Here is a 24,964-nt window from a genome sequence, read left to right as displayed (position 1 = left end):
TGAGAAAAGTCAAAATGGTTCTTGATGTTAGCTGGTTAGATCATTTAATTAGATCAGGTTAGATCAGGCTCCTTCATCCCCAGGAAGTAACACATAGAAACAAGTAGAATGACTGATGAATATCCATGAAAGTAGCCACTGTGATTTTTCTGCCTCCCCAAAGTTGTAAGTTTCTAAGAAGCAACAATTCTCTTTGTATTGTTGTTATTATTCAGTAATTTTAATCATATCTGATTCTTTGTGACCCCATATGATACATGGAAATGCCATTTCCTTCTTCAACTCATTTTACAGATGAGGAAACTGAGATAGACAGGGTTAAGTGACTTAGCCAGAATCACACAGTTAGGAAGTATCTGAGGCCAGATTTTAACTTTGGAAGCTGAATCTTCCTGACTCCAGGTTCAAAGCTCTATCCACTGTATCACCTAAATGCCCCTTTATATAGTTTAGGATAAAAGAACATGGAAGCCAGTTGTCATATTATTTCTATGCAGAGCCAACCTTTTGAATGCAGTTATACTTGAAGTTTCCTTTCCCTAGAGAGGACAAAAATGGGGGCAGCATGTGTCAGAGATTGACAAAAGAATATGACAATATGGAAGGAACTAAGGATTTATATAGTGCCTACTATGTTCTAGGTGCCATCTCACTAGGAGATTTTACAAAATGGATCTCACTGGATCCTCACAACCATCCTATTAGGTAGGTATTATTTTCATTTTACAGGTGAAAAAAATGGAGACCAACAATGGAAGGGATTTGCGTAGCTTCACACAAGTAATCTGGAGTTGTCTCTAAATAAACTCTGTAGTTGGCTCAAGTTGAATGTCTTTATTCCTTCAAATGTTGAACCTGATTAGAATTATTCTGCCTATAAATAAACTTGACCCTACAATACCCATGGGGGCTTAAAGGCAGATAAGAGTGTTGAATCAGGAGACAGATCTAAGCAGTAACTGCATCAGTTACCAGAGTTTAGCTGTGCTGAGATAGAACTATTTTCATGGAGTTATTTAGGCTAATAGAGAGTTAAGAAGAGGAAGAGAAACTTTCTCCCATTCATATTCAGGAAGATGTGCTACTTGGCTGTTGCTAAAGGGAAGAAATTGATAACAGCTCACAATTTCATAGCATCACAGATTTAGAGCTGTCTTGACTTCAGTCTCTTCATCTGGAAAATGAGAGAGTGGAATTAAAAAGTTCTTGAGATCCCTCTTACATACAGAGGCAAGATTATCTTTTCAATTTAAGGATTTGTTTTTGTCCTTGCTGTAACCCACTTTTTGTAAAAACAAATGGTATTTAAGGATTTGTTTTTGTCCTTGCTGTAACCCACTTTTTGTAAAAACAAATGGATATAGGAGCATTATCAACTGGTTAATACATTATCAGGGAGCACATTAGCTGGGGACTTGTGAGCAAAGTTCTAGAACTCTCCCCCTCTCCAATTCCTCTAGATTACCTCCTTGATCATAGGTGTCTCGTGGTCCACTGGCCACTTGTGGCTACAAAACATGTGGGCTCAAACTACATTTAAATGTGATTGGGAAATGTTTAACAAAACAAATAAAAATATAACATAACATAGATAATATTATTTGGGATTTCCTAAGACATTTTATGACTGCAGGGATCTTCTTCTATTTAAGATTGAAATGACATCATTGGCCTAGAACTCCAAGGTCAAAAAAATAGTACTTTCTAAGGCCTCGTTCTGACAATGTGAATGGAAGTTGGAGAAGTGGCCCAAAAGGAATGACAAATAAGTCCTTACCAATATAAGAGATGAATTAAATAAAAGCTCACCTTGTAACTCACTTTGCCTTTTGCCACTCGTTGGATCAGTTTGGCAGTGTTATATATGTCACTTATCAGACTCTCTATTAGAGTCAAGAAGCCATTTTCGGCTCCAATTTCCAGAGATGGATTGTAGGTTAAGACATCTTCATTTAGTTCCAACCTCACTTCAAACAGAGGAGCAATAACTTCCTGAGAACAGTTGATGCCCAAAGAAATTATTTTCTTCGAGAGAATGGATCTATTTACATCTAATTTTATGTGTTATTCTACTTACAGTAGTTTATCATATTTTGTGAAATATACATGAATTTTTTTAAACTCCAAGCCAATTTGGCTCCAATTCCAGAAATTTTGTGTGTTCAGGAAATGTAAGCTCAGTTTCAGCTTAAGGAAAAGAATTCACAGAATAAGTCCACTACAAAAATAACTATTAGCATTTGTGGTGAAATGCAAATAAATTTTGTATTACTTGAGATTTTTAAAAGTATATTATTATTATTTATTTTATTATAATAATGTTGTAATACAATTTGCTTTATCATAATAAAACTTGGAAATTCCATAAATTGTAGCACTCTCAAATTTGCAAATGTTGTTTAGTCATTTCAGCCATGATAAAGATATTGGAATGGTTTGTTGTTTCCTCCTCCAGATTATTGTACAGCTAAGGAAACTAAGACATTAAGTGCCTTGCCCATGGTCACATTGCTAACTGAGACTGGATTTGAACTCATGAAAATGAGTCTTCTTAATTCCAAGATAAGTACTTTTTCCACTGTTTTTTTCACAAAGTTTGCAAGCTGTTTTACATATATTCTCTCTTTTCATTCCCATCACAGTTCTTTGAGGGAGGTATTGCAGATATAATTATCCCCATTTTATAATTAAAGAAAAACCCTTACAGTCATACAGTTAATAAGTATAAGAAGCAAAATTTCAGTCCAAGTTTTCCTGATTCTAAGTCCAGCACAACATTCAGTATGCCATGCTGTCTCTCAGGGCAAATTTCATAGCTAGTAAGTAGTGAAAACAGGATTAAAACTTAGGCCAGATAGACCTGGAGGGGTTCACTGAGAGTATTTCCCCTTTCACAGAGTTCTCTATTGTACTATTCCCAAAGCAGAAAGCACACATAAATGGCATCAGTCATCACTGAAGACTGGAGATACTTTTCCTAGTTGTCTTTCCAATGAAACAGAACCTAGGATTAAAATTGAGCTTTCTTTTCTAAATGTTTAACACAGTTTTCATGCTGATTTAAGCAGCTAAGTACCCATTCCCAAAGATAATAGAGAAGTTGTTTAAGTAACTTCCACTTCATTTAAAGGAGTTGTACTTGTCTGTTTTAAAAAATTTATCCTGATAACATAAAAGGCAGGTGAAAGCATTCCCTAATGATTAGTTTAGGCAGTACCAACTTATCCAGTTAGTCTAGAGACCTCCATGTGCATAACGAATGATAAGAGTGGAAGAAGAAGAGACCCTTGACTCAGAGATCTTTCTCTTTCCAATCCATATCACTCTAACTTTTCTGCCCTATAAGGCAACAAAACAGAAATACAGGAACCAAATCAGCAATTTACACCATTGACCTTCTAAACAAAAGATGAGAACTTAGAAGTGACATGGAACCTACTTAATTTTTATGAGCCAAGTTTAATAGAAAAATGGAACAGAAGTGCAATTAAGAACACCTCATTTCCCTGACCTCTTTGAGATTCTAATGATTGTTAACTCTAGGAATCAGAGAAAACTCAACCTTCCTGGCCCTAGTAAAGAGAGCCACAGGGGTATCGAGGGATCCCAGAGGGTCTTAATTCATCATCAGGTTTATGTATTCTAGAAAAAAAATTTTGTTAAGGTTAATTTTTGATAAATTTATCATTAACATACCCTTTGAAACAAAGAATCACTTTCAAAACTTACATCTGTTATCATGTTGCTCAGAAGATACTGTAGAGATTTGCGAATAAATTGCTCAAATCCTTCTAAGACCATAATATCGATATAATCTACATAATCTTTCCAAGATTCACTTGTCATGTCAGCTCTAAATAATTCTGCATTTTCCTGGGAAAGGAATTTAAGTTATTAAATTGCCACTTTTATCCAGAGGAAGAGAAAACAGATAGATAAAGAAATAATTTTGAGTGACTTATAAACATCCATGAGTACAGGCCTTAATTCCAAAGGATTTCTGCCAGCCTTTGACCCCTTTTATGATTGGAGTGCTCAGATATAGTTGGAGTCAGCTCACTCAACTGGAACATTGAGTCCACTTTGTTTTCTTTAGCATAAATGCTCACAGTTCTTCATTAGTTTCCTGGCCAAAGAGGTTGCCTTACTTACTGATATACAACAGTGACTTCGTTTGAAGCCAAAGAAAGAATGGTTTCAAGGTTGAAAATTTATGACTTTTATCCTTTTTTTATGTGAATAAGAGCTCTCAAAATAGTTTGTGTACTACCAGTATGCCCTCTATTATTCTAGGTTCCATTCATTCTACAGACTTCTTTCTTTTCATCAGCCTTCTTACTCTGAATGCCTCCATCCTTAGGTCTATTTTTCTGAAATGATAACTCCAGTTTACACCTCCATTTTATAAAGGGTCCAGGCCAACCTCATTCCCTTCTTTATGTTATTTCCCCATTAAAATGGGGAAGCTCCTTAAAAGCAGGGCTATGATAGGGCAGAACCAAGATGGCAGAGAGGACACATGCTTCATTCTGAGTTCCCTTCTACCCTCATTTACTGATTACAAAATTCAGCCTCTGAAATAGTGCTTGACCGATAGAATTCACGAATATTGGGAGTATAATATTGGGAGTACAACAAATTACCAACAGAAGATAATTTCGAAGATTGCTAAAAAAGGTCTATCTTGATCAGGCATGGGAAGAGGCCAGCACAGGCAGGGAGGCAAAATATGAAGACCAGCACACCCTGAGGGGATCAGGGGCGAGGTGTAATCTCCGAGAAGTGGAGAATTTGTGGGGAAGACTCTACCACAGTGTTGGCTACTCTGTTTTGGTTACAAAACAGTAGATCAGCAGAGACGTTCAAAGGTAGTGTGTACCCCAAAATGCCAGAATTTCACGAAACCTGACCATGCCCACCCAGCAGTGGGAGTGACTCAGCACAATCACAGCACAGTGCTCTTTGCAGCCTGTTCTCAGTGCAGCCATTATCCAACTTGGAACCTCCTTGCTCTAAAGGCAGATCCCAACTTAAAAAAAAATGAATAAAAAAGCAAAGCAGGTTCTAACTATAGACAGCTTCTATAGTGAAAGAGAACAGATTTTCAACCCTGAGGAGACTAATAGTAGATAATCTTCAGATGAAGCCCCAAAGGGGAATATAATCTGATCCCTACTGTACAAGGCTCTCCTAGAAGAAATTTAAAAGGATCTTAAGAGAGAGCTAGAAGAAAAATGGGGAAAGGAAAGGGAAGCTCTGCAAGAGAGTATGTAAAAGGCATATAATTCATTAAAAGAAAGATTTGAAAAAGAAAACAACTCCCTGAAATGTGAAATGGAAAAGGTAAAGAACTCCCAGGGAAATAGAATTTGTGAATTGGAAAAGATAAAAGAACTCCCAGGAAAGCAGAATTTGTGAATTGGAAAAAGAAAATAAATCCATGGGAAAAAAAATTCCTTAGAACAAAACAACTCATTTAAAAACTCAATTGGGCATATACAAAAAGAAGTTTAAAAAAATGAAGAAAATAACTCATTAAAAATCAGAACTGAACAAATGGAAATGAATAATTCAATTAGATATCAAGAATCAATCAAGCAAAACCAAAAAAATGAAAAAATAGAAAAAAAGAGTTAAATATCTACTTGGAGAAACAACAGACCTGGAAATAGATCTAGGAGAGATAATCTAAGGATTATTGGACTTCCTGAAAATCATGACAAAAAAAGAGCCTAGACACCACTTTTCAGGAAATCATCAAAGAGAACTGCCCAGATGTCATAAAATCAGAAGGTAAAATAGCCATTGAAAGAATTCATCAAACACCTGAAAAAGACCCCAAAATTAAAACTCCAAGGAATATTGTGGCTAAATTTCAAAACTATCAGACTAAGGAAAAAATATTATAAACATCCAGGAAAAAAAAAATTTAAATACCAAGGAGCCACAACAAGGATTACTTATGATCTAGAAGCTTCCACATTAAAGGATTGAAGGGCCTGGAATCTGATATTCTGAAAGGGAAAGGAACTTGGAATGCAGCCAAGAATAAACTACTCAGCTAAGCTGAGCATTTTCTTCCAGGGAAGAAGATGGACATTCAATGGAACAGGTGGAATTCACCTATAAATGAATTCCATTTATTTCTGATGAAAAAAACAGAGCTAAACAAAAAATTTGACTTCCTATATTTGGAAGGACTCAATATATAGTCCAAATATAGGACTCAAGAGAAGCATAAAAAGATGATAAGAACTCTAGAGAACTGTATTTGTTATGGGCATACACAGAGAGCACATGTATAATTTGATTTTACTGTTATAATATTAAAAAAAGGAATTAGAAGTAGAAAGGGGGTTGTAACAGAAAAAGAGAAAAGTGGAGGTAAAAAGAGAGAAATTACATCTTATGAAGAAGCAAAGGAAACTTATCGTATCTGAGTGAATGAAGGGAAAGGGAGGAACATTGTGTGAATCTTACTCTCATCATATTTGGGTCAAAGAGAAAATATTAGACATATTTGGTCTACAGAGAAACTTCTCTCACCTCACTGAAAAGTGGGAGGGGAAAAGCAAAAAGGTAATGGGTAGGCTAAATAGAAGGGAATCCAGAAATAGTAGGGGAAAGGTATAAGAAAGGAGGAATGAGGGATTCTAAAGAGGGAGAGCTGTGTGAGGCGAGTGGTGCTCATAAATTTAATACTAGGGAGCGGGGTAAGAGGGAAAGGAAAGAGAAAAATATAATTTGGGGATAATAAGATGGCAGGAAATACAGAATTAGTTATTTTAACTATAAACGTGAATGGGATAAACTCTTCCATAAAGCAGAGGCAGATAGCAGACTGGATCAAAAGCCAGAATCCTACAATATGTTTAAAGGAAACACATTTAAAGCAGGGAGATACATACAGAGTAAAAGTAAAAGGCTGGAGCAGAATCTATTATGCTCCAGATGAAGTAAAAAAAACAGGGGTAGAATAGCCATCCTTATCTCAAATCAAGCAAAAGCAAAAATTGATCTAATTAAAAGAGATAAGGAAGGAAACAATATCTTGCTAAAGAGTAGCATTAGATAATGAAGCAATATTAATACTAAACATATGTGCACCAAGTAGTATATTTTCTAAATTCCCAAAGGAAAGGCTAAGAGAGCTACAAGAAGAAATAGACAGCAAAACTATAATAGTTGTAGATCTCAACCTTGAACTCTCAGAATTAGATAAATCAAATCACAAATGAGAAAGAAGTTGAAGAGGTAAGTAGAATATTTGAAAAATTAGGTGTGATAGATCTTTGGAGAAAACTGAATGCAAAGAGAAAGTGTTCCTTAACAGAAAGGAATACACTTTCTTCTTGGCAGTTCATGGAACCTATACAAAAATTGACCATATATTAGGACATAAGGACATCAAAATTAAATGCAGAAAGGCAGAAATAGTAAATGCATTCTTTTCAGATCACAATTCAATAAAAGCTACATTCAATAAAAAGCCAGGGGAAAATAGACCAAAAAGTAATTGGAAACTGAATAATTTCATCCTAAAGCATGAATGGGTGAAACAGCAAATCATAGACACAATTAATAATTTTACCCAAGAGAATAACAATAATAAGGAAACATACCAAAATGTGTGGGATGCAATCAAAGCAGTAAAAAGGGGAATTTTTTTTTTAATCTCTAGAGGCTTACTTGCATAAAATAGAGAAAGAGAAAATCAATGAATTGGGCTTCCAACTTAAAAGCTAGAAAAAAGAGTAAATTAAAAACCCCTAATCAAATACAAAACTTGAAATTCTAAAAATAAAAGGATAATTTAATAAAATTTTAAAAAAAACAACTATCAAATTAATAAATAAAACTAAGAGTTAGTTTTATGAAAAAAACAACAAAATAGATAAATCTTTGGTAAATTTGATTAGAAAAAGGAAAGAGGAAAATCAAATAGTTAGTCTTAAAAATGAAACGGGAAAACTCTCTGCTAATGAAGAGGAAATTAGAGCAATAATTAGGAGTTACTTTGCCCAATGAAGTTGATAACCTAAGTGAAATGGATGAATACCTTCAAAAATATAGGCTGCCCAGATTAACAGAGAAAATAAATTGCTTAAATAGTCCCATTTTAGAAAAAGAAATAGAACAAACCAAACTATCACTCTTTGCAGATGATATGATGGTATACCTAGAGAACCCCAGAGATTCTACTAAAAAGCTATTAGAAATAATTCATAATTTTAGCAAAGTAGCAGGATACAAAATAAATCCCCATAAATCCTCAGCATTTTTATACATCACCAACAAAATCCAACAGCAAGAAATACAAAGAGAAATTCCATTCAGAATAACTGTTGATAGCATAAAATATTTGGGAATCTATCTACCAAAGGAAAGTCAGGAATTATATGAGCAAAATTACAAAAAACGTTTCTACACAAATAAAGTCAGACTTAAATAATTAGAAAAATATTAAGTGCTCTTGGATAGGCCAAGCAAATATAATAAAGATGACAATACTCCCTAAACTAATCTATTTATTTAGTGCTATACCAATCAGACTTCCAAGAAAATAGTTTAATGATCTAGAAAAAATAACAACAAAATTCATATGGAACAATAAAAAGTCGAGAATCTCAAGGGAATTAATGAAAAAAAAAATCAAATGAAGGTGGCCTAGCTGTACCTGATCTAAAATTATATTATAAAGCAGCAGTCACCAAAACTATTTGGTATTGGCTAAGAAATAGATTAGTTGATCAGTGGAAAAGGTTAGGTTCACAAGACAGAATAGTCAACTCTAGCAATCTAGTGTTTGACAAACCTTTTGGGATAAGAATTCATTATTTGATAAAAACTGCTGGGATAACTGGAAATTAGTATGGCAGAAATTTGGCATGGACCCACACTTAACACCATATACCACGATAAGATCAAAATGGGTCCATGGCCTAGGCATAAAGAATGAGATTATAAATAAATTAAAGGAATATAGGATAATTTACCTCGCAGACTTGTGGAGGAGGAAGAAATTTGTGACCAAAGATGAACCAGAGATCATTATTGATCACAAAATAGAAAATGTGATTATATCAAATTAAGAAGCCTTTGTGCAAGCAAAACTAATGCAAACAAGATTAGAAGGAAAGCAACAAACTGGGAAAACATTTTCACAGGTAAAGGTTCAGGTAAAGGCCTCATTTCCAAAATATATAGAGAATTGATTCTAATTTATAGGAAATCAAGCCATTCTCCAATTGATAAATGGTCAAAGGATATGAACAGACAATTTTCAGATGATGAAATTGAAACTATTTCCACTCGTATGAAAGAGTGTTCCAAATCACTATTGATCAGAAAAATGCAAATTAAGACAACTTTGAGATACCACTACATATCCGTAAGATTGGCTAAGATGACTAAGATGGCTAAGGAAAAAGTAATGATGAATGTTGGAGGGGATGCGGGAAAACTGGAACACTGATGCACTGTTGGTGGAGTTGTGAACGAATCCAACTATTCTGGAGAGCAATCTGGAATTATGCCCAAAAAGTTATCAAACTGTGCATACCCTTTGATCCAGCAGTGCTACTATTGGGCTCATACCTCTAAGAGATACTAAAGAAGGGAAAGGGACCTGTATGTGCCAAAATGTTTGTGGCAGCCCTGTTTGTAGTGGCTAGAAACTGGAAAATGAATGGATGCCCATCAATTGGAGAATGGCTGGGTAAATTGTGATATATGAATGTTATGGAATATTATTGTTCTGTAAGAAATGACCAGCAGGATGAATACAGAGAGACTTGGAGAGACTTACATGAATTGATGCTAAATGAAATGAGCAGAACCAGGAGATCATTATACACTTCAACAACATTGTATGAGGATGTATTCTGATGGAAGTGGATTTCTTTGCCAAAGAGACCTAACTGAGTTTCAATTGATAAATGATGGACAGAAGCAGCTACACCCAAAGAAAGAACACTGGGAAATGAATGTGAACTATTTGCATTTTTGTTTTTCTTCCCGGGTTATTTTTACCTTCTGAATCCAATTCTCCCTGTGCAACAAGAGAACTGTTTGGTTCTGCAAACATATATTGTATCTAGGATATACTGCAACATATCTAACATATATAGGACTGCTAGCCATCTGTAGGAGAGGGGGTGGAGAGAGAGAGGGGAAAAATTGGAACAGAAGTGAGTGCAAGGGATAATGTTGTAAAAAAAAATTACCCTGGCATGGATTCTGTCAATATAAAGTTATTATAAAATAAAATAAAAAATTTTTTAAAAATTAAAAAAAAAAAAAGAAATAGAACAAACTATTAATAAACTCCCTAAGAAAAAAATCCCCAGGACCAGATGGATTTACATGTGAATTCTACCAAACATTTAAATTATAATTAACTCTAATGCTATATAAACAAACTATTTGAAAAAATAGGCAATGAAGGACTCCTACCAAATTTCTTTTATGACACAGATATAGTACTGATACTTAAACCAGATAGAATGAAAACAGAAAAAACAGTCATTAGACAGTCCCTAATGAATATTGATGCTAAAATCTTAAATAAAATATTAGCAAAAAGATTACAGAAAATCATCCACAGGATAATGCACCATGACCAAGTAGGATTTATATCAGGAATGCAGGGTTGGTTCAACAGCAGGAAAACTATTAGCATAATTGACTATATCAACAACCAAATTAACAAAAACCATATGATCATTTCAATAGATGCAGAAAAAGCATTTGATAAAATCCAATACCCATTCCTATTAAAAACACTAGAGTAAAGTATAGGAATAAATGGACTTTTTCTTAAAATACTCAGTAGCATCTATTTAAAACCATCAGTAAGCATCATATGTAATGGAAGTGAACTGGAACCATTCCCAGTGAGATCAGGAGTGAAGCAAGGTTGCCCCCTATCACCATTATTATAGCTTTAGCAATAAGAGATGAAAAAAAGATTAAAGGAGTCAGAGTAGGTAATGAGAAAACCAAATTATTACTCTTTGCTGATGATATGATGGTATACTTAGAGAACCACAGAGAATCTAAAAAGCTATTAGAAATAATCCACAATTTTAGCAAACTTGCAGGATACAAAATAAATCCACATGAATCATCTGCATTTTTATACATCACCAACAAAACCCAACAGCAAGAGATACAAAGAGACATTCCATTTAAAATAACTATCGATAGTATAAAATATTTGGGAATCTAGGTACCAAGGGAAAGTGAGGAACTATATGAGCAAAACTACAAAACACTTTCCACACAAATAAAGTCAGATCTAAACAAAGGAAAAAATATTAAATGCTCTTGGATAGATCGAGCAAATATAATAAAGATGACAATACTCCCTAATCTATTTATTTAGTGCTATACCAATCAAACTCCCAAGAAACTATTTTACTCACTAGAAAAAAATAAAATTAATCTGGAAGAACAAAAGATCAAGAATTTCAAGGGAACTAATGAAAAAAAAATCAAATGAAGGTGGCCTAGCTGTTCCAGATCTAAAACTATATTATAAAGCAGTGGTCATCAAAATAATTTGATACTGGCTAAGAAATAGACCAGTTGATCCAACCATTCTGGAGAGCAATCTGGAATTATGCCCAAAAAATTATCAAATTGTGCATACCCTTTGATCCAGCAGTGTTTCTATTGGGCTTATATCCCAAAGAAATACTAAAGAAGGGAAAGGGACCTGTATGTGCCAAAATGTTTGTAGCAGCCCTGTTTGTAGTGGCTAGAAACTGGAAAATGAATGGATGCCCATCAATTGGAGAATGGCTGGGTAAATTGTGGTATATGAATGTTATGGAATATTATTGTTCTGTAAGAAATGACCAGCAGGATGAATACAGAGAGGACTGGCGAGACTTACATGAACTGATGCTAAGTGAAATGAGCAGAACCAGGAGATCATTATACACTTCGACAACGATGTTGTATGAGGACATATTTTGATGGAAGTGGATTTCTTTGACAAAGAGACCTGAGTTTCAATTGATAAATGACAGACAAAAGCAGCTACACCCAAAGAAAGAACACTGGGAAACGAATGTAAACTATCTGCATTTTTGTTTTTCTTCCCGGGTTATTTATACCTTCTGAATCCAATTCTCCCTAAGCAACAAGAGAACTGTTCGGTTCTGCAAACATATATTGTATCTAGGATATACTGCAACATATCCAACATATAAAGGACTGCTTGCCATCTAGGGGAGGGGGTGGAGGGAGGGAGGGGAAAAAAAAATCGGAACAGAAACGAGTGTCAATATAAAGTAATTATTAAATAAAAAATTTTTAAAAATAAATAAATAAATAAATAAATAAATGCTAGGTATTGTGCAAAGTACTAGGTATGCAAGAAAAAAAAAAGCAGCTGTTTCTATTAAGAAGGAGTAATTAGCAAATATAAATGCATCTTACTATAGAAACATTTTCAGTTGTTGTCAATGAGCCTTTGAGTTGAAGATTTTAATATCAAGATAAGGAAAAAATGTCACAGTTTTCTCTAAATACAAATTAAAGAGATTCTGTGATTGGAAAATCTGCTAGTTTTAAGATTTTTTAAGTTTAAGATTAAATAAAATAGTCATAAAAAACTAAAAAAAAAAAAAAAAAAAAACACAAGAAATAGACCAGTTGATCAGTGGAATAGATTAGGTTCAAAGGACAAAAATAGTCAATAACTATAGTAATCTAGTATTTGACAAACCCAAAGACCCCAGCTTTTGGGATAAGAATTCACTGTTTGACAAAAACTGCTGGGAAAATTGGAAACTAGTATGACAAAAACAAGGCATTGACCCACATAATACCATACACCAAGATAAAGTCAAAATGGGTTCATGATCTAGAATAAAGAATGAGATTATAAATAAATTAAAAGAACATAGGATAGTTTACCTCTCAGACAGTGGAGGAGGAAGGAATTGGTGACCGAAAAATAACTACCAGAGCATTATTGATCACAAAATAGAAAATTTTGATTATATTAAGTTAACAAGTTTTTGTACAAACAAAACTAATGTAGACAAGATTAGAAGGGAAGCAATAGAATAGGAAAACATTTTTACAGTCAAAGGTTTTGATAAAGGCCTCATTTTCAAAATATATAGAGAATTGACTCAAATTTATTTTTAAAAATCAAGCTATTCTCTGATTGATAAATGGTCAAAGAATATGAACAGACAATTTTCAGATGAAGAAATTGAAACTATTTCTAGTCATATGAAAAGGTTCTCCAAATCATTATTGATCAGAAAAAATGCAAATTAAGACAACTCTGAGATACCACTAATAGATAGATACGTATCAGATTGCCTAAGATGACAGGAAAAGATAATACTGAATGTTGAAGGGGATGTGGGAAAAACTGGGACACTGATGCATTGTTGATGGAGTTGTGAATGGATCCAACCATTCTAGCGAATTTGGAACTATGCTCAAGAAGTTGCATACCCTTTGATCCAGCAGTGTTACTACAATCCCAAATAGTGATATCCCAAAGAGATCTCAAAGAAGGGAAAGAGACTCACATATACAAAAATGTTTATGGCAGCCCTTTTTTTAGTGGCTAGAAACTGGAAACTGAATGGATGTCCATCAATTGGAGAATGGCTGAACAAATTGTGGTACATGAATGTTATGGAATATTTTTGTTCTGTAAGAAATGACCAGCAGGATGAATACAGAGAAGTCTGGAGAGACTTAAGTGAACTTATGTTAAGTGAAATGAGCAGAATCAAGACATCATTATACACTTCATCAACAATACTATATATGATGATCAATTCTGATGAATATGGCTCTCTTCAACAATAAGATGATTCAAACTAATTCCAGCTGTTCAGTAATGAAAAGTATCAGCTACACCTAGAGAGAGAACTATGGGAAATGAGTGTGGACCACAACATAGCATTTTCTGTTGTTTGCTTGCATTTGTGTTTCCCCCCTCAGGTTACTTTTTTTTTTTTTTTTTACTTTCTTTCTAGATCCGATTTTTCTTGTGCAGCAAAATAACTGTATAAATATGTATACATATATTGTATTTAACATATACTTTAGACTTCCGGCCAAGATGGTGGAGAGGAGGCACATATCTACTTAAGCTCTGCATTTTTTCCAAGAATTTTATTTCATGACAAGCCTTGGAATTAGTGCTTGACTGAAAAAAATCTCACAAATAATTACCAACAGAAGACATCCTTGAAATTTGCCAGAAAAGAAATATTTTTGCTCGAGGGTAGGGAAGGTTTTAGATTGGGCGCAGGCTGAGGGCAAGCAGTGGCAGCAAGAGCATGGCAGGCAGCTCACACTGAGCAGACCAGAGCAGGGTGGGGGTGTGATCTCAGCTGTCTCTTTGGGGAGAGCTTTGCTACAGTATTGGATACTTTGCCCTGGCATGAAGCCAATAGATAAGCGGAAAAGCTAAAACACAAGGGGTGAAGACTATAACTTCAAAAAGCTAGAATTTCTCGGAACCTGGCCACACCCACCTACAGTGTCTCAGCACGCTCTCACAGAGTCTCAGAGTAATGCAGCCATTGCTGTCGTGCTAGTGCCTCGCTGCTGCCCCCTCTTCCCCCAGCAGTCTGTAGAGGAAGCTCAGTAATACCATCCAGCCCCTCCCCCCCCCCAAAAAAAAAAAGCTGATTGTATTTTTTTTTTTTTGCTAGTTTGTTTTGATTCTTCTCTGACAAAATGAGCACAAAATTTAAACAGACCTTAACCATTGATAACTTCTACATGGATAAAGAGCAGACTTTTAAACTCTGAGGAGACTAAAAACAGACTGTCTCCAGATGAATCCCCAAAGGGGGATATCATCTGGTCCTCAACACAAAAGACTCTCATAGAAGAAATTAAAAAGGCTCCCCCAAGAGAGCTAGAAGAAAAATGGGAAAAGAAAAGGGAAATGTGGCACGAGAGTCTGGATAAGTCATCCCACTCATTTAAAGATAGAGTGGATAAAGAACTCAAATCTTTGAAAAACAGAATTAGTAAACTGGAAAAAGAAATTAGTTCTCTAAAAAATAAAATTGGCGAAATGGAAAAAAATTCCATAAAACAAAACAGCTCACTTAAAAACTCAATTGGACAATTAGAAAAAGATATAAAAAAAGTGAGTGAAGAAAATACTTCATTGAAAAGCAGAATCAAACAAATGGAATTGAATGACTCGAGGAGACATCAAGAATCAGTCAAGCAAAACCAAAAAAATTAAACAATGGAAAAAAATGTCAAATACCATCTTGGGAAAACAACAGACCTAGAAAATAGATCTAGGAGAAACAATCTGAGAATTATTGCACTTCCTAAAAAAATATGATGAAAAAAAGAACCTGGACACTATTTTCCAGGAAATTATCAAAGAGAACTGCTCAGAAGTTATAGAAACCCCTTGAGGGTAAAATAGAAATTGAAAGAATTCATCGATTACCTACTGAAAGGGACCCTAAAATCAAAACACCAAGAAATATAGTGGCCGAAGTCCACAACTGTCAGACAAAGGAAAAAATACTTCAAACTGCTAGAAAAAAATCAATTCAAATATAGAGGAGCCACAATAAAGATTACTCAAGACCTAGCAGCATCCACATTAAAGGATTGAAGGGCCTGGAATATGATATTCCAAAAGGCTAAGGAACTTGGTATGCAACCAAAAATAACTTACCCAGCCAAAATGAGCATCTTTTTCCAGGTAAGAAGATGGACATTCAATAAAATAAGTGAATGTCAGCTATTTTTGATGAAAAAAAAACAGAATTTAACAAAAAGTTTGATCTACAAATATAGAACTCAAGAAAAACCTAAAAAGGTAAAAAAAAATCTTGGGAACTATATTTCTGCTATAAAGATATAAAAGGAATACATGTATACCTTGTTCTAGAAACTAGAGGTGGAAAGGAAATTGTACCTGGAAAAGGGTAAAGTGGGGGTACTACTTTTCACAAAGGGGCAAAGGAAACCTATTATATCTGAGAGAAAGAATGGAGGGGCATGAACATAGTGTGTGTATTTTACTGCCATCAAAATTGACTTAAAGAGAAAATTTTTAGACATATTCGATTTATGGTGAAACTTCTCCTACCTCATTGAAAAGTGGAAGGGGAAAAGTGAAAAGGAAGGAATAAGCTAAGCGGACCCGCTCATAAGTTTAATACTGGGGGGAGGTAAGGGAGAAAGAAAGGAGAAAAACATAAACAGGGGTTAACAAGATGGCAAGTAATACAGAATTGGTAATTTTAACCATAAATGTGAATGGGGTAAACTCTCCCATAAAGAGAAAGCAGTTAACAGAGTGGATTAAAAGCCAGAATCCTACAATATGTTGTTTACAGGAAATACACCTGAAGCACGGAGATACATACAGAGTAAAAGTAAAAGGTTGGAGCAGAATCTACTATGCTTCAGATAAAATCAAAAAAGCAGTGGTAGCCATCCTGATCTCAAATCAAGCAAAAGCAAAAATTGATCTAATTAAAAGAGATAAGAAAGGGCACTATGCTAAAGGGTAGCATAGATAATGAAGCAATATCAATATTAAACATATATGCACCAAGTGGTGTAGCATTTAAGTTCATAAAAGAAAAATTAAGAGAGCTGCAAGAAGAAATAGACAGCAAAACTATAATAGTGGGAGATCTCAACCTTGTAGTCTCAGAATTAAATAAATCAAACCACAAAATAAATAAGAAAGAAGTCAAAGAGGTAAATAGAATACTAGAAAAGTTAGATATGATAGATCTTTGGAGAAAACTAAATGGAGACAGACAGGAAAATACTTTCTTCTCAGCAGTTCATGGAACCTCTACAAAAATTGACCATATATTAGGACATAAAAACCTCAAACGTAAATGCAGTAAGGCAGAAATAGTAAATGCATTCTTTTCAGACCACAATGCAGTGAAAATTACATTCAATAAAAAGCCAGGGGAAAATAGACCAAAAAATAATTGGAAACTAAATAATCTCATACTGAAGAATGATTGGGTGAAACAGCAAATCATAGACATAATTAATAACTTCACCCACAAAAATGATAACAATGAGACATCATACCAAAATGTGTGGGATGTAGCCAAAGTGGGAATAAGGGGAAATTTCATGTCTCTAGAGGCCTACATGCATAAAATAGAGAAAGAGAAGGTCAATGAATTGGGCTTGCAACTAAAAATGCTAGAAAAGGAACAAATTAAAAACCCCCAGTCAAACACTAACCTTGAAATTCTAAAAATAAAAGGAAAGATCAATGAAATTGAAAGTAAAAAACTGTTGAATTAATAAAACTAAGAGTTGGTTCTATGAAAAAACCAACAAAATAGACAAATCCTTAGTAAATGTGATTTAAAAAAGGAAAGAGGAAAATCAAATTGTTAGTCTTAAAAATGAAAAGGGAGAACTCACCACTTTCAATGAAGAGGAAATTAGAGCAATAATTAGGAGTTACTTTGCCCAACTTTATGCCAATAAATTCAATAACTTAAATGAAATGGAAGAATATGTTCAAAAATTTAGCTTGCCCAGATTAATAGAGGAAGAAGTAAATAGACTAAACAGTCCCATTTTAGAAAAAGAAATAGAACAAGTTATTAACCAACTCCCTAAGAAAAAATCCCCAGGACCAGATGGATTTATATGTGAATTCTACCAAATCTTTAAAGAACAATTAACTCCAATGATATATAAAGTATTTGAAAAAATAGGGATTGAAGGAGTACTACCAAATTTTTTTTATGACACAGACATGGTACTGATACCTAAACCAGATAGATTGAAAACAAAGAAAGAAAATTATAGACCAATTTCCCTAATGAATATTGATGCTAAAATCTTAAATAAAATATTAGCAAAAAGATTACAGAAAATCATCCCCAGGATAATACACTATGACCAAGTAGGATTTATACCAGGAATGAAGGGCTGGTTCAATATTAGGAAAACTATTAGCATAATTGACTATATCAATAACCAAACAAACAAAAACCATATGATCATCTCAAAGATGCAGAAAAAGCATTTGATAAAACCCAACATCCATTCCTAATAAAAACACTTGAGAGCATAGGAATAAATGTACTTTTCCTTAAAATAGTCAGGAGCATATATTTAAAACCATCAGTAAGCATCATATGCAATAGGGAAAAACTGGAACCTTTCCCAGTAAGATCAGGAGTGAAACAAGGTTGCCCACTATTACTATAATTATTCAATATTGTATTAGAAATGCTAGCCTCGGCAATAAGAGTTGAGAAAGAGGTTAAAGGAATTAGAGTAGGTAATGAGTAAACCAAATTATGACTTTTTGCAGATGATATGATGGTATACTTAGAGAACCCCAGAGATTCTACTAGAAAGCTATTAGAAATAATTCATAACTTTAGCAAAGTTGCAGGATACAAAATAAATCCACATAAATCCTCTGCATTTTTAAACATCACCAACAAAATCCAACAGCAAGAGATATATAGAGAAATTCCATTTGAAATAACCATCAACAGTATAAAATATTTGGGAATCTATCTACCAAAGAAAAGTCAGGAATTATATGAGCAAAATTACAAAACACTTTGCACACAAATAAAGTCAGAATATAATAAAGCTGACAATACTCCTTAAATTAATCTATTTATTTAGTGTTATACCAATCAGACTCCCAAGAAACTATTTTAATGATCTAGAAAAAATAACAACAAAATTCATATGGAAGAACAAAAGGTCGAGAATTTCAAGGGAATTAATGAAAAATAAAAAATCAAATGAAGATGGCCTAGCTGTACCTGATCTAAAACTATATTATAAAGCAGCAGTCATCAAAACCATTTGGTATTGGCTAAGAAACAGATTAGTTGATCAGTGGAATATGTTAGGTTCACAAGACCAAATAGTCAATAACTATAGCAATCTAGTGTTTGACAAACCCCAAGAACCCAACTTTTGGGATAAGAATTCAATATTTAACAAAAACTGCTGGGAAAACTGGAAATTAGTATGGCAGAAATTAGGCATGGACCCACACCTAACACTGTACACCAAGATCAGATCAAAATGGGTCCATGATTTAGGCATAAAGAATGAGATTATAAATAAATTACGGGAACATAGTTTACCTCTCAGACTTGTGGAGGAGGAAGGAATTTGTGACCAAAGATGAACTAGAGATGAATATTGATCACAAAATAGAAAATTTTGATTATATCAAATTAAAAAGCCTTTGTATAAACAAAACTAATGCAAACAATATTAGAAGGGAAGCAACAAACTGGGAAAACATTTTCACAGTTAAAGATTCTGATAAAGGCCTCATTTCCAAAACATATAGAAAATTGACTCTAATTTATAAGAAATCAAACCATTCTCCAATTGATAAATGGTCAAAGGATATGAACAGACAATTTTCAGATGATAAAATCGAAACTATTTCCACTCATATGAAAGAGTTTTCCAAATCACTATTAATCAGAGAAATGCAAATTAAGACAACTTTGAGATACCACTACACACCCGTAAGATTGGCTAAGATGACAGGAAAAAATAATGATGAATGTTGGAGGAGATGCGGGAAAACTGGGACAGTAATACATTGTTGGTGAAGTTGTGAATGAATCCAACCATTGTGGAGAGCAATCTGGAACTATGCTCAAAAACTTATCAAACTATGCATACCCTTTGATCCAGCAGTGCTACTACTGGGCTTATACCCCAGAGAGATACTAAAGAAGGGAAAGGGACCTGTATGTGCCAAAATGTTTGTGGCAGCCCTTTTTGTAGTGGCTAGAAACTGGAAAATTAATGGATGCCCTTCAATTGGAGAATGGTTGAGTAAACTGTGGCATATGAATATTATGAAATATTATTGTTCTGTAAGAACAGGATGAATACAGAGAGGCTTGGAGAGAATTACATGAACTGATGCTAAGTGAAATGAGCAGAACCAGGAGATCATTATATACCTCAACAACGATACTGTATGAGGATGTATTCTGATAGAAGTGGCTATCTTCAACAAAGAGAAGATCTTACTCAGTTTCAATAGATCAATGATGGACAGAAGCAGCTATCCCCAAAGAAAGAACATTGGGAAATGAATGTAAACTGTGTGCATTTTTGTTTTTCTTCCCGGTTTATTTTTACCTTCTGAATCCATGTCTCCCTGTGCAATAAGAGAACTGTTTGGTTCTACACACATATATTGTATCTAGGATATACTGTGACATCTGGGGGAGGGAGTGAAGGGAGGGAGGAGAAAAGTCAGAAAAGGAGCGCAAAGGATAATGTTGTAAAAAAAATTACCCAGGCATGGGTTCTGTCAATAAAAAGTTATATTTTTAAAATATTTTTTAAAATTAAAAAAAAAAACATATACTTTAACTCATTTAATATGTATTGGACTACCTGCCATCTAGGGGAGGAAGTGGTGGAAAGGTGGGTAAAAGTTAGAACAGAAGGTTTTTCCAAGGGTCAATGTTGAAAAATTACCCAATGCCTATGTTTTGTAAATAAAAAGGTATAATTAAAAAAAAAAATTAAGCCAAAACAAAACAAAAACAAAAACAAAAAAAGGTAGGACTATGTGCTTGTATTTATATACTCAGTGCTTAATGCAACTTCTGTCTTTTCTCTCTCTCCCTCCCCCTACCTCTCTTTCTTCTTCCCCTCTCCCTTTCATCTCCCTTTCTCCCTCTCTCTTTTTTCTCCCTTTCTCTTCCTCTCCATCTCTCTCTTTCTCTCTCTCATCTCTGTCTCTGTCTCTCCCTTGTCTGTCTCTCCACATATGTGTATGTATACATGAAGAGGGCTGAAACTATTGGGTTGATGCACTGAGGTCCGGGCTGCTGAGCACTTGAGGCTAACTACTGATTGGACAATACTCTATGGGCATATGCTTGGAAAATGGTTCTTTCCACTATCTGTACTGGCTCAATGATTGGTATATAGATTGTAGGAGGGACTAGAGGGTGGAGAAAGATGAGCGAGGGACACACTCTTGGCGGTAGATGAGGGGGAAGGCGGATGCAGAAATGCTGCTTCCATCCTGTTCAATCCTGAGTCTAAGATCAAGAATAAAAATGGACTTTTGCTTATCCTGACTCTGGCTGATTCTGGGGTGTTGTGGGTGCTAGCGCGATCATTACATATACATATATACATATACACACACACACATTTATGTATATATACATTGTACATATATGTGTGTATATGTGTGTGTGTGTATAAGTTCACATAATTCTTAAAATCAAAATCACCTTTTTAAATCTGCTTCTCAAAATCACACTGATTATCACAGTGATCAAGGACCAAGGGTCACCATGAGTAGGGCTTTCCCTCTGCAAGATGAGGCAATAGATGAAACTTATTCCCTTCATTGCCTTCCTCCTTCCCTTTTCTGCCTTCTGACACCCTTCTTTGGTGTCATTTCCCCTCTTTGCTGCCCACATAACACATGCTTCTAGTCATTTGGTGTCGTTATGCTTCCCTTGACAATGGGGCCTCTGCTTGGGTATATTCTGCTCTGTTGAGAACTGTACTCTGGAATTATTCCCATCTCTAATTCTCCATGAAATGTTTTATGTCTTGGGTTAACCTCCTCATGAATCCATGACACTATGTAATGGAAACTGATGAATAGCTGTTTTACCTCCCCAGCTAACATTTCAAGCAGGGCCTTCTGAAGCTTATGCCTGCACTGTTCAGAATTGGGAGATTTATGAAGGGGGAAAAAATATACATTTTTTAGGTTGCTTCTGATACAGGAATCAGAATTCCAAGAAAAATCATCTTGCAGTCTACAGGAAATTTTTTAATTTTACACAACAGTGGAAAATCCCATACCCTCATCATGATGTTCAAAAATAGCAAGCCAATTCAAATGTAAGCACTATGGCATAACTTCTACATAGCAAGCAATGAAATGTCCCAAAATATTTGGTTGATCACCATGGCATCTGGATATAGAACTTCAGAGGGTAAACCTTTATTTTTTAATAGATGAGGAAACTTATTTTTGTTCAAACAAAATCAACATAGTTATAATTAGGAAGTTAACATTTAAATGGAAAGAAAAAATATTGGCAGCAAATTTATCTTATGTTCAAGGAAAATGATATACAGGCAAGTAAGTACAGCTATGTAAAAGACTCCAAAACACTAATAATAAAAGAAACACAAATTAAAAAAACTCTAGGTTTTAGAGATCGTCAAATTAGCCAAGATGATTTAAAAAAAAAAAAAAAAAGCAAAATGACAATAGTAGGAAAGGCTGCTGGAAAGCAGGCCAACCAATGAACTGCTGATGGAGCTGTGAACCAATCCAACCATTTTGGAAAGCAATTTGAAACCATATTCTCCCCAAAAATCACTCACCTGAATATCTATTGACCCATTAATACCGACCAAGAAAGAGGAAAAAGACCTATGATTGTTTAAAAATAGAAATACTTTCTGTTGTAGCTAAGAACAAAAAACAAAGAGGATGCCCATTAATTGGGGAGTGGAACAATTTATGGTGTATGAATGTAATGGAATATTATTGTACTGTGAAAAATAACAAAGAGGTATAGATTCAGAATGTGCAGTGTGAACAGAACAAGGGGAACAATCTGTACCGTGGTTAAAAATTATAAAGGAAAATAGTTGTGAAAAATTTAAAAGCTTTGATCAATGTAACAGACAATCAGCACTAGAAGAGAATGATCATTCTTCCTACCTTTTGTTAGAGAGGTGATGTTGTAGAAGTAAAGAATGGGGCATTCATTTTCAGCTGTAATCAGTGTGTAGATTAGTTTTGACTATACTTATCTGTTCCAAAGAAAAGCTTTGGGGATAGGGAAAAGAATGGAGAATGGGGGAAAATAATACCAGGAGAGAGAGGAGAGGAGAGAGAAAGAGGGAAGGAAGGAGAAAGAAAGAGAAGGAAAAATATAAATGAAATAAATACACAAAAGAAAGCAGAAGGAAGGATAGGCAAGCAGGTTGTTGTTGAAATTACTGTACTAAATTTAATATATTTTTAATATATATTTTTAAAAACCAATCTATATGTAAAAGATTTATAAGGATCATGTATAATCTTTTGAAAAATCTTCTTCTTTGTACATGGAAATGTTTGTTTTTATGGGTATTTATCCAAATCATAGTAATAAAAGGAGAAAATTTTTTTGAGAAAAGGAATCTTGAGCTCAGAGAGATAAAGTGATTTGTTCAAAAATGAGCTAATTGTCCTAATACTTTTTAAGGCGTCATTATGATAGTTTGGGAGCAGGAAAAAACTGGGTAAAAATTGTGTTCTATACAACTACTAGCTGTGTGATCCTGACAAATTTCTTAATTTTTCTGAATCTTGGGTTTCTTTATTTCTAAAACAGAAATGTTAGTAACAACAACTACAGCAGCAAATCACTTACCTCACATGGTTGTGAGGATTAAGTGAGATAATAAAGTGTTTTCCAAATATTAAAATATTATATAAATGTGAATTATTTATTGTTGTTGCTGTTGTTAGGGGGTCTCTCACTTTAAGGAGAATTAAGGACCTACAGTGACTTTGTTTAGGCCACATATATAGCAGCAGAGCCAGCATTTGAAAGCATATCTTCTACCTCCAGATTCATTGTTCTTTCCACTACATTCATATTGAGTCTTCTCTTTGTGTATGTCAGTAGAACAAATGTGTTCTACTTTTGTCAACTAATGACAAAATCTGTCGACTTTGTTTCAGCCATAGGAACAATTAGCAGGGTAGCTTCAATGGCACAATAAAGATGTTTAACTATTTTTAAGGCTTGAAAACATGCTGACTTTTCTTTGATGACAATTATTGATTTTAAAAAAGAAATGTACTGGGGGGGTGGGGGACAGCTAAGTGGTGCAGTGGATAAAGCACCATCCCTGAAGTCAGAGGACCTGAGTTCAAATCTGATCTCAGACACTAAAGATTTCCTAGCTGTGTGACCCCAATTGCTTCAGCAAAAAATAAATAAATAAGTAAATGTACTGACTGGAAATAAAGCTCAAGAATAAAGCTATATTTTACATTGGAAAGTATTGGAATCTTTACAAACTGCTAACTAATTAGAGTTGATCTGATCTTACAAGAAAATGTTTTGGGCCAGAACCTGAAACAAGGTACTAAGTAGAACTAATTAGTACAATGCTTGTGTTTACACCTTTACTCATCGGAGTTCACAAGTTTGCCAGATTCACAAAGTAAACTTTGTAACTTTGTGAATTCACACCTCCCTTAAAGCTCTTAGGGCCAGAGAGCACTATGGGAGAAAACCCATAATCCCATTCTCTCAGAAGAGTCAGATATAAGGCCAGTGAAGAGAGATCTATTCCAGAATATTTTCCACTTGGCTGGCTGTTGGCAGAAGAAGAGTTTTCAGAGGAAGAAGCTACGAAGGCTCTCTCAGAGGCAAGACAGATTCAACTTGGTACTGGCTCTGGAGGCTGAAGAAAGCAAAGGCAGAGACTGAAGGACAAAACCTTTGGATTTGGAGACATTCGGAGGGAGCTCTTGGAACCAAGCAGAGAGATAGACCTCTAAGTTAAACCTGGCTGTGTTTTGAGAAGAACAAGAACTCCAACATTTGAACGTCAACATTTTGGTGCCCAACATGGGGCATTTGAAAAGCTTGACTCTTCAGGTCAAAAAGAGAGAAAATACACTCCTTTTAATTTGGAAAAAATTAAAGATTTGAAAAAGGGTTGCACTCTTTATGGGGCTACATCATCTTATGTGAAGATGTTATTAGATAATTTGTCTTATGAAATCTTAACCCCAAATGACTGGAAATCCATAGCTAAAACATGTCTAGAACCCGGACAAAATTTATTGTGGCTTTCGGAGTTTCATGAATTATGTAGGATTCAAGCCCAACACAATAGGCAAACAGGAACTATTGGACAAATCACTTTTGACCAACTAGCTGGTCAAGGT

The 24,964-nt window shown here is 34.6% G+C and overlaps 1 protein-coding gene across 1 annotated transcript in view; it reads right to left on the bottom strand.

Annotated features, from left to right (window-relative positions):
* DNAH17 (dynein axonemal heavy chain 17) overlaps positions 1-24,964 on the bottom strand; it is a 299,993-nt gene that overhangs the window by 223,023 nt on the left and 52,006 nt on the right. The window contains exons 17-18 of the mRNA XM_051995475.1: positions 3,730-3,873; positions 1,810-1,992 (exon numbers count right to left, since the gene is read on the bottom strand). Of these exons, the coding sequence (XP_051851435.1) occupies positions 1,810-1,992; positions 3,730-3,873 (327 nt within the window). The remainder of the gene's footprint in view (positions 1-1,809; positions 1,993-3,729; positions 3,874-24,964) is intronic.

This window comes from Antechinus flavipes, chromosome 4 (assembly GCF_016432865.1).
Source record: "Antechinus flavipes isolate AdamAnt ecotype Samford, QLD, Australia chromosome 4, AdamAnt_v2, whole genome shotgun sequence".
NCBI classification, from domain to species: domain Eukaryota; kingdom Metazoa; phylum Chordata; class Mammalia; order Dasyuromorphia; family Dasyuridae; genus Antechinus; species Antechinus flavipes.
This window is presented reverse-complemented; position numbering and strand designations above follow the sequence as displayed.